General features: G+C 41.8%; 1 protein-coding gene across 3 annotated transcripts in view; it reads left to right on the forward strand.

The window, feature by feature from the left end:
- Positions 1 to 14,939, forward strand: part of REC114 (REC114 meiotic recombination protein) — a 329,032-nt gene that overhangs the window by 22,933 nt on the left and 291,160 nt on the right. For 2 of the 3 annotated variants that reach the window (XM_075857745.1, XM_075857744.1), the window contains exon 2: positions 2,217 to 2,306. In XM_075857745.1, the coding sequence (XP_075713860.1) occupies positions 2,217 to 2,306 (90 nt within the window). Of the gene's footprint in view, positions 1 to 2,216; positions 2,307 to 14,939 lie in introns of those variants that run through there. The other variant, XM_075857746.1, reaches the window with a different exon arrangement.

Raw genomic sequence — 14,939 nt, forward strand, 5'->3', positions numbered from 1 at the left:
ATACGTTTTTATACACACGGTGGGGCTTTTTCACAGTGGTGATTGTACCCCTGATTTAAAAAGGGTTATAAATAAATGTTATATTTTACTCATATATCACACCAGTGAATCCTAACAAAATGTAATTTTAATTATTTTTTCAATTTAATAAAGCTTTGGCCGACCCCCGGGTCAACCCCACATTCAAAAAAGTTAAGTGTTAGTGGTTAATTTATAAGGGGTTTATTTAAAGAGGCTCTGTCACCAGATTATCAAATCCCTATCTCCTATTGCATGTGATGGGCACTGCAATGTAGATAACAGTAAAGTTTTTTTTTTTTTTTAAAACCGATCATTTGTGCCCATTCAACTGTACTCTGACGCCTGGAGCGGATGTGTCTTCTCTCTTCCGACGCCAAGGTTGTAGGACCTGTGGGTGACATCATCATTCCCAGCCAGCTTCTTTCACTGCAGACACAGCGTGACGTACCCACAGGTCCTTCAACCTTGGCGTCGGAAGAGAGAAGACACATCCGCTCCAGGCGTCAGAGTACAGTTGAATTTTCAGCAGCATCACCGTGTGCAGGTAAGCATAGCAAACTCTCTAGAGACGAGCATATTAACCTTTTGGACACCTGGAGCCGATGTATCTTCTTTGTCCGACGACAAGGTTGAAGGACCTGTGGGTGACGTCACGCTGTGTCTGCCGTGAAAGAAGCTGGGTGGGAACGATGAGAAGTGTATGATGCTGATTCGTCAGCGTCATACACTTCTATTCACAACGCCCAGTTGGTAAAAACACAATACACGCCCAGTTGGAAATACAAGAAAACACGCCAAGTTGTCCATTGAAAAGCTCATTTGCATAAATATAAAATTGCTCATAACTTGGGCACAAATGATCGTTTTGAAAAAAAACCAAAAAACAACGTTACTGTTATCTACATTGCAGCGCCCATCACATGCAATAGGAGATACGGATTTGATCATCTGGTGACAGAACCTCTTTAATTATCTAGACTTCCAGTTTGTTATACTATACGTTGTCTTATGCATACAGTCTCCTCTTTCTTCTGACCGATTTAATTAGTTGAGACTTTATTGAAAAGTGCAGGTGCGATTTTACAGCAGAATTTGCTGCGGTTTGCCTTGGTGACGCGTCCCTCTCTTGACATCTGGCCCCACCTCCCTGGATGACGCGGCAGTCCATGTGACCGCTGCAGCCTGTGCTTGGCCTGTGATTGGCTGGAGCTGTCACTTGGACTGAATTGTCATCCCGGGAGGTCAGACTGGAGGAAGAAGCATGGAGTTATCGGTAAGTCAGAACTTCTTTTCTTTTTTTTTTTACACTTTCGAGTATATTGTGATTGGAAGTCACTGTCCAGTGTGCTGAAACAGTTCAACTCTTTCAGCACCCTGGACAGTGACTATCACCTGACGTCGCGTACCGGAAATTTTCTTTGCCGGGTTCGGTCAAAACGAGTACGGCCGAACCCGGTGAAGTTCGGTTCGGTTGTCCGGGGTCGCTCATCTCAAAGACACTCCGTTTGGATGTTTGTAAACAGAAAAGCATGTGGTGCTTTTCTGTTTACATTCAGAGTTTGACAGCTCTTGCGCGAATCACGCAGTTCGCATGGAAGTGCTTCCGTGCGGCATGCGTGGTTTTCACGCACTTATTGACTTCAATGGGTGCGTGATGCGCGCAAAACACAGCGAAAGAACGGACATGTCGTGACTTTTTTTCAGCTGACTCACGCTGAGTAAAAATCACGCACATGTCCGCATGGCCCCATAGACTAATATAGGTCCGTGCAACACGCGTGCAAATCACGCGCGTTGCACGGACGTGATTCCCGTTCGTCTGAATAAAGCCTTATAATGTGTTTGTTTGTTTGTTTGTTTTTTCGATAAAATACTAAAGCTGACAGTTTTGAGAGGGGCATGTTTAGAATGCCAAACCCAGCAGTATCGTAACTTACTGGTAGTTTAGTGCCCTAAAATCGAATGACTGGTTCGCTTTAAAGATTTTTTTTATGTGGATAGTCACATATAAAATAAAAACACACCAACATTTAAAAAAATAAATAAAATCTATTTATAATAAAAACCTGTTTTAAATAAATGTCATTTTCTGCTAAAACATTGTTAAATATATCTAATATATGGTAATGGTGGATAACTGCTTCAGTTTTGATGTTTAAAGCAAATCTTAATGTTTATTTTATCTATGTTTTTAGGTATATGAGTCAAATGAAGAATCTGGTTTAATTACCTTAACCATATTAACTACGGGCCATTTTTTCATCTCTCAAGGACATACACTATTGGTAAGGGAAGTAAATCTTCTGATTTTTCTTGCTCGAATTTATATATATATATATATATATATATATATATATATATATTTTTTTTTTTATCTGCTGCCTAGCATGGCTTTGATTTTTTCTTATTATTCTGCCATCTTGCAATTCCTGCTATTAATTATCAACAGAGTAGTAACTTCTAGTCTTATTTTCATAGTTTACTTTAGATTTTTTTAAATTTCTTTATTTTCACCACCGAAAGGTCAGTTTTACATTTCAGAAGGAATATAAAGTAAACAAAAGAAGTAAAAATACAAAGGCATTATTCTTGGTAAAAAAAACAGTACTGTAGTGCAGTCTCACGTGCAAGGTGTGAGAGGACATATAACAAATACCAATTGAAATAGAAATATTAAGGGACAGGAGAAATTAGAAGGACTGAGAGAAGAGAAGGGGGAGACAGAGAGGAGGAAGAGAGTAAATAAACTTCAGGGGGGCTGTAGAACATCAGACTATAGTATGCCGCGATACCGCAGAGGGCCCCTAGTTGGGCTATTAATCAAGTCTTGTCTCATTGAGGATATTTTTGTAGGAGTCAGAACCTTGGAAGTCAATCCATAGAGCCCATACTTTGTAGAACTTATCATGTGAATCAGTGTGAGAGGAGGTTAAATCCTCCATATGCATGAGATCATTGACCCTAGAAATCCAGAGGGACAGAGAAGGGGAAGTATTTTTCCAATTTAATGGGATGCAATGGCGAGCTGCCATCACTAAAAAGTGTAGCAGTGAGCATTTGTAAGCATCAACAGGAATGTTGCAGTGATGGAGGAGAAAGGAAGGCCAGTGTCCGTGACCTTCTTAACACCATCCCAATATGGCGTAAGGAAAGAGCAGGACCTAAAGGTGGGGAGGAGGGTACCATTCTCCGATCCACATCTCCAACAAATTGGAAAGGCTATAGGGAAGAAGCAGTGTCGACGAACCGGAACTCTGTACCAGCGAGATAACAATTTGTAAGAGGCTTCTTGATAACGAGTGCTGATTGAAGTTTTGTGGGCCAAGGTAAGGATGCGTGTTCTCTGTGTGGTTGAGAGAGAGAGATATTCAGATCAGTCTCCCACTGCAAGAGGTAATTAGGAGGATGTGGATCAGGGGGATTTTAGTATAAATCGTTGACAACGTGTGCCGAATCAAGCCAGAGCCATCGCATAACTCTTCCAAAGGTGTCTTGATGGTTTGATATAAAGAGGGGGGCGAAATAGAGGAACAAAAATGTCTAAGTTGAAAGGATCTCCAATGACCTAAGGACTTAAGATCAGGTAACTGATATGGGTCAGAAATAGAGAGCCATTCCGAGCCACTCAGGAAATGAGAGGCTCTAAGCTTGCCTGAGGTGAACCAAGATCTGAATATTGGGTCTGTCAGACCTGAAGGGAGGAGTGGGTTCCCCAGAATGGGAAACATTGAGGAATGGACTGGAAGTAGGGATAACCTCACCGAGGACATGGAGCAGCATAGCAGTGTAGGACTATGGTAGGATGTTGGCGAAAATGTTTGAGTTGATTGCGGTCTAATCACGGGATGACAGAAAGAGGAACCTCAGTGAAACTGTGTTCCATCTGCATCCACGGTTTAAAGATTGCGTGCCTGCACCAATCCACTATCTGCGAAAGATGCGAAGCAATATAGTAAGTTCTGATATCCGGAAGAGATATACAGAAGAGAGCGATTAAGTCTAGGTGATTTGTCGGCCCAAACAAATGAAATTTGCAAGGAATTGACCGATTTAAAAAATGAGAGAGAGATGGCTATAGGAAGGGCCTGGAACAGGTATAATAACCTGGGCAGGATATTCATTTTAAATATGGTGAATCGTCCCATCCACGTGAAACTACCTTTCGTCTATCTAGTGAGTCCGACTTTATATCTGCAAGAAGAGGAGGGAAGTTTAAGCTGATAAGGTCTTTTAGGTCAGCTGGGATTTTAACCCCGAGATATTTGAGGGCCACCGTGGTCCATTTAAAGCTAAAGGACTGTTCTAAGGTAAGCAAAAGAGGGGGGGGGGGGTGGGGGGGGGAATGTTCATGGCTCCCGATTTAGAAAAATGAATCTTAAAATTAGAAAGTTTAGAAAATTGTTGGAATTTCTGCATGAGATTTGGGAGGGATACGGATGAGTTGGTCAAGAAAAATAGAAGATCGTCTGTATATGCTGGAACTTTATTTTCCGTTCAAATGGACCCTAGCAGAGGGACAAGAGTACAAGGATAGTATCCAACCCATCATGTCGGATTTAACCCCTTAAGGACGCAGGCTTGTTTTGGCCTTAAAGAGGCTCTCACCAGATTTTCAAACCCCTATCTCCTATTGCAGCAGATCGGCGCTGCAATGTAGATAACAGGAACGTTTGTTTTTTTTTCAAAAACGAGCATTTTTGGCCAAGTTATGACCATTTTTATATTTATGCTAATGAGCCTTTCTTATGTACAACTGGGCGTGTTTAAAGTTATGTCCAACTGGGCGTGTATTGTGTGTGTACATTTGGGCGTTTTTACTTGTTTTACTAGCTGGGCGTTGTGAATAGAAGTGTATGATGCTGACTAATCAGCATCATCCACTTCTCTTCGTTACCACCCAGCTTCTGGCAGTGCACAAAGAGAAGTGGATGATGCTGATTCTTTCAAATCTGACATATTTCACTTTATGTGGTAATAATGTCGGAATGCTTAAACCTGTCCAAGCGATTCTGAGATTGTTTTCTCGTGACACATTGGGCTTCATGTTCGTGGTAAAAGTTGGTTGATATATTCAGTGTTTATCGGTGAAAAATTGCAAAATTTAGACAAAATGTATAACAAAAATAGCATTTTTCAGAATTTAAATGCATCTGCTTGTAAAACAGACGGTTAATCCACCCAAAATAGTTACTAGTTCACATTTCCCATAAATCTACTTTAGATTTGTGTCGTTTTTTGAGCATTCTTTTATTTTTCTTGGACGAGGTTTAGAACATAAACAGCAATTTCTCATATTTTTAAGAAAATTTCAAAAGCCTTTTTTTTAAGGTACCTGTTCAGTTCTGAAGTGGCTTTGAGGGGCCTATGTATTAGAAACCCCCATAAAACACGCCATTTCAAAAACTAGACCCCTCAAAGTATTCAAAACAGCATTTAGAAAGTTTTTTTTAAACCTTCAGGCATTTCCCAAGAATTAAAGCAAAGTGGAGGTGACATTTGCAAATTTAATTTTTCTTGCTGAATTTCAATTCTATTACATTTTTTTTTTCTGTAACACACAAGGTTTTACCAGAGAAATACTACTAAATATGTATTGTCCAGATTCTGCAGTTTTTAGAAATGTCCCACATGTTTCTCTACTGTGCTCGTGGACTAAAACACAAGCCCCAGAAGCAAAGAAGCACCTAGTGCATTTTGAGGCCTCTTTTTTTTATTAGAATATATTTTAGGTAGCATGCCAGGTTTGAAGAGGTGTTGAGGTGCCAAAACAGTATGAATCCCCCAATAGTGACCCCATTTTGGAAACTGCACCCCTCAAGGAATTCATTTATGGTTGTTGTTACCATTTTGACCGCACGTTTTTTTCACAGCACCTATTTGAATTGGGCTGTGAAATTAAAAAAATGAAATTTTTTCCAATAAGATGTCATTTGTGATAAAAATTTCTTATTTTCACAGGGAACAAAATACCCCATTTTGTTGCCCAATTTGTCCTTAGTGCGGCAATACCCCATTTGTGGTGATAAACTGCCGTTTGGGCCCATGGGAGGGCTCAGAAGGAAAGGAGAGCTATTTGTTCTTTGGAGTCCAGATTTTGCTGGATTGGTTTTCGGGTGCCATGTCGCATTTGCAGAGCCCCAGAGGTATCAAAGCAATGGAAACCCACCAGAAGTGACCCCATTTTGGAAACTACACCCCTCAAGGAATTCATTTATGGGTGTTGTGACCATTTTGACGCCATAGTTTCTTCACAGAACTTATTTGAATTGGGCTGGGAATTAAAACAAAATAAATTTTTTCCAATAATATGTAGTTTTGGCTAAAAATTTCTTATTTTCACAAGAAATAAAATACCCCATTCTGTTGCGCAATTTGTCCAGAGTGCAGCAATACCCCATTTGTGGTGATAAACTGCCGTTTGGGCCCATGGGCGGGCTCAGAACGAAATGAATACCATTTGGCCTACTAGGGATTTTCTTGTGCGAAGTCATGTATGCAGAAGCCCCTGAGGTAATAATACAGTTGAAACCTGCAAGAAGTGACCCAGTTTTAAAAGCTACACCCTTGAAGCATTCATCTAGAGGTGTAGTGAGCATTTTGACCGGAGACATACACCCCATAAACTGTAATGTTGGTTCTCACGGGTACGGCAATACCCTCAATGTGGCTGTTATCAGCTGTCTGGGCACACAGCAGGGCTCAGAAGGGAAAGATGAGGGGGATAAGCTGTGCGGAGTGCATCAGGGTAAGTAAAATTGGGGTAAATTATAAACCAAGGGATGTATGATAAATTTTAAAACACTCTTTCATACAGAGCTCTGGTTTTTCGGGACACGTGTCACATTGATATATTGTGTCCTCCCTTATCCCCCTCTTATAGCAGACTTTGCACCTCTTTTGACTTTTTCCCTTCTTGCCAGTTTGGGGAACTTCTCCTGGAAAGTGTTGCCCTTGTACGATGCGTGTGGCCTCGCTTCCAGAAGTACTGGGTGCCCCCCCCCTTCCTGGTCCCTAAAGATTAGGTTCTTGATAACCACCTCTTGAAATTCCAGGAAAGTTCCCCTCTGGCCTGTACATCGACGTAGCACCTACACATTGTACAATGCCATCTGTATGATGTGCACAGCCAGCTTCTTATACCACACCGCATGGCGCTGTAGGGCTTCAGGAATTGATCTGACAAGTCCACCCCTCCCATGTACCTATTGTAGTCCAGGATGCAGTCTGGTTTGGGGGTCTCTGTACTGGTACCTCGTACAGGTATATGGGTACTGGTGTGGCATCTCTCTTGTCTTGTACTTGACACACAATATGTTGCTGCTAGAATGTGCCCTGCTCTCACCCCTTCTTGTTTGCCCAAGCAGAGTCTTAGGGAGGCCTCTCAGATTTCTTCTAGCAGTGTCGCATGCCACAGGACTTCTGGAAGCGAGGAAGTTGAAGAGTGGGATGCTGGTATAAAAATGATCCAGGTAGAGGTGGTAACCCTGGTCCAGCAGTGGGTGCACCAAATCCCACACAATTTTTGCATTAACCCCCAGTAAGGGGGGGGGGGGCATTATGGGGGTTGACTACTGGTGTCCTTCCCTTCATATATCCTAAATTTGTAGGTATACCCTGATGCACTCTCACACAGCTTATACATCTTCACGCCATACCTGGCCTTCTTACCCAGCAGGTACTTGCGGAATTGAACCCTCCCTTTAAAATCTACCAAGGACTCGTCAATAGAAATACACTTATACACTTCTCGGGGGTGTATGCTTGGGAAAACCGGGCACTGAAACGGTCTAATAGGGGTCTCCGTTTATACAAACAGACAAAACTGGAGTCATCTTGGTGTGGGCACGGCTCATTATCAGTATAATGTAAGAAGCGAAGTATTGCCTAATTTATTTATTTTTTTAGGTTCCAGTTCAGTTCTGAAGTTGCTTTGAGGGACCTATATATTAGAAACCCCTATGAAACACCCCATTTTAGAAACTAGACCCCTCAAAGTATTCACAACAGCATTTAGAAAGATTATGAACCCTTTAGGTGTTTCACTGGAATTTAGAGCAAAGTAGAGGTGAAATTTACATTTATTTTTTTTTTGTCAGAAAATCCTCTTTATACCATTTTTTTTATAACACAAAAGGATTTATCAGAGAAACGCAACTCAATACTTATTGCCCAGATTTTGCAGTTTTGAGAAATATCCCACATGTGACCCTAGTGCGTTAATGGACTGAAGCTCCGGCTCCAAAGCAAAGGAGCACCTAGTGGATTTTGAGCCCTCCTTTTTATTAGGCACCATGTCCGGTTTGAAGAGGTCTTGTGGTGCCAAAACAGTGGAAAACCCACAAAAGTGACCCCATTTTGGAAACGCGTGCATGCGACTTTTTGATCAGTTTTTATTCTATTTTTAAGTGGCGTGGTGACTAAAAAACAACAATTCTACTATTGTTTTTTTATTCTATTTTTTTTTTTTACAGCGTTCACCGTGCGCTATAAATGACATATTTACTTTATTCTGCGGGGCGATACGATTACGGTGATACCATATGTTTATAGTTTTTTTATGTCTTGTGGCATTTGCACAATAAAATACTTTTTGTAAAAAAATAATTTACTTTTTATGTTGCCTTATTCTAAGAGCCATGACTTTTTTATTTTTCCATCAAGAAAGCCGTGCGAGGACTTACCGTATATATCGGCGTACAAGACGACTTTTTACACCCTTAAAAAAATTTCAAAAGTGTGGGTTCGTCTTATATGCCGGATATTGTCTACATTAGGGATGCACGTTGCAGCCGCACAGCTCAGTATAGTAACACATGAATGTATGGGAGCGCGGCTGCGGCTGTGTAATTCAGCCACAGCCCCGCTCCTGAGTCATGATAAGTTCGCGGGGTCAGGATGATGCAATGCGGCCAGCGCTGCACTAATGAGCGGCGGCACTGGAGACAGAACATGGCGGGCGCGCTACAAAACACCCCCATGTTCTGTCTTCAGTTCCTGAACTGCCGCTCATTAGTGCAGCGCCGGCCGCATTACCTCATGCTGACCGCGCGCGCACTTCCTGTCAGGAGCGGGGCAATGGCTGTATTACACAGCCGCAGCCCCGCTCTATAACGGCGGAGATCAGAGAAACCGCTCATCTCCGCCGTTATTCCCCTGAATGCTGCGATCACAGCTGACTGCAGCATTCAGGGGAAAGTGAGAAGGGGGGATGCCCCTGGATCGCGTCACAGGGAATTCCTGTGACGCGATCGAGGGCCATACCATATATGGGCAGACAGCCCAGGGTCTATTGACGCACCCCAGGGCTGTCTTACCATATTTCATGTTGTTAGGACATACCCAAGTATGTCCTAACAACTGCCTGTGTATTATCCGTCCACAGGTTAATGTACTGGCACATATCTGATATATGTCAGTACATTAAAGTTTAAAAATAAAGTAAAAACAAAGTATTGTTAAATTTTAAAAAAAATACACCTTCACCTTTTTTACAATAAACATTAAAATAAGTCTCAATACATAAAATACACACATTCAGTAATGGCGCGGACAACAATGTTTTTGCATCATTTATGATGTGTACGCTGTAAAAAAATGAAATAAACACGGCTTTCATTCACTTATTAATGTGAGGCGCGAGGTGCGATGAATTTACCCTCCATGTTCCTCACATTAATAGTAATTAACCCCATCATGTACCTCGCACATTAACCCAATATGACTGAGAAACATGATGGGATTAATTACTATTAATGTGAGGCGCGTTCAAAATTCATCACACGTCGCGCCTCACATCAGAAAACGGAAGAATTTTTTTTTTATTACTGTTGGCAAAAGTATCGAAATTGGTATCGAAATCGCAATACTAAACGAAGTATCGGTATCGAAGTCCAAATTCTGGTATCGTGACATCCCTAGTCTACATATTGTCTACACACAGGTTGTGTGTTACCTTGTGAGCCTGCAGTCCGGTACACAGGCTCCCGGGATGCAGGGAATCCGCCACAGAACTGAGGGAAGCCGGTATTAGCCGCCAGGGAACATCTCTGTAAGATCCTCTGGCCCGCCCTTTCCTCTCATTCCCTGCCTCTCAGATCTCGCGCGATGAAGCAGCCTATCTGCGCATACGCGAGTTCAAAGAGACAGAGAGTCCTGGGTCCTGCCGCCGATGGCCATAGTGAAGCGCTCCTGCACGAAATGGTGAGTATATCTTAAATTCTATATTTTAAGGGTAAAAGTTGGGGGTCGTCTTATACGCCCAGTCGTCTTATACGCCGACATATACGGTATTTTTTGCGTAACGAACTGTCGTTTCGATCAGTACCATTTTTAGGTACATGCGACTTTTTGATCTCTTTTTATTCCATTTTTTGGGAGGTGAAGTGACCAAACAATTGTGATTCTGGTACGGTTTATTATTATTTTCTTTTACGGAGTTCACCGCGAGGGATAAATAACGAAATAATTTTGTAGTTCAGGCCGTTACGGACGCGGCGATACCAATTATGTATAGTTTATTTGTTTATATATTTTTATTAATAATAAAGGACTGATAAGGGAAAAGGGGGATTTTGACTTTTATTACTTTTAAAACTTTTATTTTGTTTTTACTCATCTTTTTTTAACTTTTTAACTTTATTACTTTGTCCCACTAGGGGACTTGAGGGCAGGAGGCCCTGATCGCTATTCTAATACACTGCACTACATGCGTAGTGCAGTGTATTAGAGCTGTCAGCTACTCACTGACAGCAAGCATAGTGGGTCTTGACTTCGTCAGGACCCACTAGGCTTCCGTCGATGGCATAGCCGGACGCCATTGTTTGTTGTCCGGTTGCCATAGTCACCATCGCCAGCCGCTATCGTGTAGCAGGCTGGCGATTGTAGCTTAACCCCTAAAAAGCCGTGATCGCTATTGAACACGGCTTTTAAGGGGTTAATCAGCGGGGACACAGCGATCGGTCCCCGCTGTAGGAGTTGCGGCAGCTGCTGTACGAGACAGCAACTGTCACAGCTCCTGTATGTGTCGGGAGGACGGCCGAAATGGCCGTTACTCCCGCGACGTAATAGTCCGTCGCTGAGCGCGAACGATACACTTAGCACGACGGATTATTACGCCGCTGAGCGTTAAGGGGTTAATAAATGCCTTGAGGGGTGTAGTTTCTAAAATGGGGTCACTTCTAGGGGGTTTCTTTTATTATTTCCTATCTGGGCCTCTGCAATTGTGAACCAATTCTGTGTAAATCGCCAAATTAGGCCTCAATTTCGCATGGTATTCTCTCACTCCTGAGCCTTGTCAAATGTCCAGGCAAAAGATTAGGGCCACATGTAGGGTGTTTCTAATACCAGGAAACACAGCATAATAATTAGAGAGCTGTCTTGTTATGGTGGCACAAGCTGGGCACCACATATTGGCATATATTGAAAAATAAAATTTTTACTCAATAACTGCAATATCGAGTGCACACTATAGTATTTATGCAAAACAGCTGCGGGGTTAACATGCTCACTACACCCCTAGGTCAATACCTTGAGGGGTGTAGTTTCCAAAATGGGGGTCACTTTTGGGTGGGGGTTTCCACTGTTTTGGTCCCACACGGGTTTTACAAATGCTACATAGCGACGAGAAACCAATCCAGCAAAATCTGTACTCCGAAAGGCAAATGGCTCTCCTTTTTTCTGAGCCCTACCGTGTGCCCAAAAATGAGTTTATAACCACATATGCCTTACCTGGGAGAAATTGCTTGCTTAACAAATGTTGTGGTTCTTTTTCTGCTTTATTTTTTGAGAAAATGATACATTTTGCACTACGTCTACGCTACGTCTTATTGGAAAAAAAAATTTTTTTTATTTTCACTGCCAAATTCAAATAAAATCTATGAAACAGCTGTGGGGTCAAAATGCTCACAACACCCCTAGATTAATTCCTCAAGGGGTGTAGTATCACAAATGGAGTCCCTTTTGGGTAGTTTCCACTGTACTGGCACCTTAGGGGCTTTGCAAAAGCGACATGGTGTCAAGAAACTAATCCAGAAAAATCTGTGCTCCAAAAGCCAAATGCCGCTACTTCTCTTCTGTTCCTTGCCATGTGCCCAAACAGCAGTTTATGACCACATATGGGGTATTGGCGTACACGGTAGAAGTTGCTTTAGAAATGTTGGGGTTCTTTTTTTCCTTTATTTGTTGAGAAAATGAATAATTTTGAGCTAAACCTACATCATACTGAAGAAAAAGGATTGTTTTTCTTCTTCACTGCCCAATTTTAATAAATTCTATGAAACACCTGTGGGGGTCAAAATGATCACTACACCCGTAGATGAATTCCTCAAGGGGTGTAGTTTCCAAAATGGGGTCACTTTTTGGGCATTTTCAGTGTTTTGTCCCCTCAGGGGCTCTGCAAATGTGACATGGCCTCCGCAAACAATTCCTGCTAAATTTGAGCTCCAAAAGCCAAATGGTGCTCTTTCCCTCCTCAGCCCTGCCTTGTGTCCAAACAGCTTTTTATTAACACATGTGGGGTATTGTTTTACTTGGGAGAAATTGCTTTACAAATTTTGCGGTGCTTTTTCTCCTTAAGTCCTTGTGGAAATGAGAAAAAATTAGCTAAACCTACATTTTCATTTTCACGGCCTACTCCCAATAATTTCTGCAAAAAGCAAGCGGCGTTAAAATGCTCACTATAGCCCTAGATAATTCCTCAAGGGGTGCAGTTTCCAAAATGGGGTCACTTGTGGGGTGTTTCCACTGTTTTGGAGCTTTGCAAATGCGACATGGCCGCCGAAAACCATTCCTGCTAAATTTGAGCTCCAAAAGCCAAATGGCGCTCTTTCCCTTCTAAGCCCTGCCGTGTGTCCAAACAGCCGTTTATGACCACATGTGGGGTATTGTTTAACTCGGGAGAAATTGCTCTACAAATGTTGTGGTGCTTTTTCTCCTTAAGTCCTTTTGGAAATTAAAAAAAATTAGCTAAACCTAAATTTTATTTGAAAGAATGTAGATTTTAATTTTCATGGCCTACTTCCAAAAATTTCTGCAAAAAACTTGTGCGGTCAAAATGCTTACTATACCCCTAAGAAAATTCCTCGAGGGGTGTAGTTTCCCAAATGGGGTCACTTTTGGGGGGTTTCCACTGTTTTGGTAGCACAAGAGCTCTTCAAAGCTGACATGGTGCCTAAAATATATTCTAATAGAAAGGAGTGTCCAAAATTAACTAGGTGTTCCTTTAATTCTGAGGCCGGTGTTTCAGTCCATAAGCACACTAGAGCCACATGTGGGATATTTCCTAAAACTGCAGAACTGCAGAACCTGAGCAATAAATAATGGATTAAAAATGAATTTCTGCAACAACAAAAAATGACATTTGTAAATTTCACCTCTACTTTGGTGAAACGTCTAAAGGCTTAAGAGACTTTCTAAATGTTGTTTTGAATACTTTGAGGGGTGAAGTTTTTAAAATAGGGTGACTTTTTGGAGGTTTCTAATATATAAGGCCCTAAAAGCCACTTCACAACTGAACTGGCCCCTGTAAAAATAGCCTTTTCAAATTTTCTTGAAAATGTGAGAAATTGCTACATTTTGGTGGTTTTCACATTTAAATACTGAATGTATCAAGCAAATTTTGCCAGTAACAAAGTCCAATGTGTCACGAGAAAACAATCTCAGAATCGCTTGGATAAGTAAAAGCATTCCGAAGTTATTACCACATAAAGTGAAACATGTCAGATTTGAAAAATGAGGCTCTGTCAGGAAGGTCAAAAGTGGCTAAAGAGGGAAGGATTTAAATACTCATTGGAATGTGTTTTGACTTTGGTCAAATGTCATGGGTCAAAGGGGAGTGATTACTTTTTTTGTGTACTATTGAGATCAAAATTTAGGATATTGTTCTCATCGAACTTCTTATAATTTCATTTAATGATTGGTGGATAACTTCATTTAATGATTATTAATTTTCTGAAATTTGTTTTTGCGTGAAGAGGGAGCTCCGAGTTCTAGAAAACCTCTCGAATGTGGAAAGGGGAATGTAGAAATACCGAAATATTTTATTTTTTATTTATTTGGGATCTTTAACCACTTTCGGACCGCCCATAGACTATAAACTTTTCAGGGCCATTCCAGAACGTCCTGCAGAGTTAGCAGGTTTACCGCTCCCCGGCGGCCTTTAGCTCCGTGATGCAGCTTTCTCTAGACCACTGTATCATGGAACTTTAACCAGAGACCCCTTAGCTTGGTCTCCGGCCATGTGATTGTTGTGACAACCTGTCACAACGATCACATTGCTCCGAACAGCAGCGCTTACGTGCTGACTCTGAGGAGCTCCGTGATACAGCGGTCTAGAGACAGCTGATATTACGGAGCTTTCACCCGGAGACTGCTCAGTGTGGTCTCCGGTCATGTGATCGTTGGGACAACCTGTCACAATAATCACATTGCTCTGAACAGTAGTGCTTGTGCGCCTACGGTAAGGCGCTCAGCTATGTGAACGCTGTGACAGCTTGTCACTGCGATCACATCCATGCCGTCGGTAAGGAGCTCCATGATACATCTGTCTAGACAGCTGTATCACCAAGCTTCGGAGTGGTCTCTGGTTAGGTGATCGCTGTGACAGCGATCACCAGTGGTATCTTCTCCCTCTCTGCCAGACTGTCAGAGATGGAGAAGAATAATGTAATGTTAAAAAAAACAAAAAAAACACACACTTTTGCTTTTTTATTTCAATACAATTTTTCTCCATAAATAAATTTGTCTATCTGCTACACGGCGACTTCGGCCACGCACAACACAGGTCGACCAGCCAAAGATCGCTATGTCTTGAAGCCTATATTGAATGTAATAAAAGTCAATGTGGTTGTGTCGCAACGCGCAAGTTGCCACGACATGACAGTTGCAAGAAATCCAAACTGTCGTGTTGCAGTTACTTGCAG

Source organism: Rhinoderma darwinii, chromosome 3 (genome assembly GCF_050947455.1).
Source record: "Rhinoderma darwinii isolate aRhiDar2 chromosome 3, aRhiDar2.hap1, whole genome shotgun sequence".
Taxonomy (NCBI): domain Eukaryota; kingdom Metazoa; phylum Chordata; class Amphibia; order Anura; family Rhinodermatidae; genus Rhinoderma; species Rhinoderma darwinii.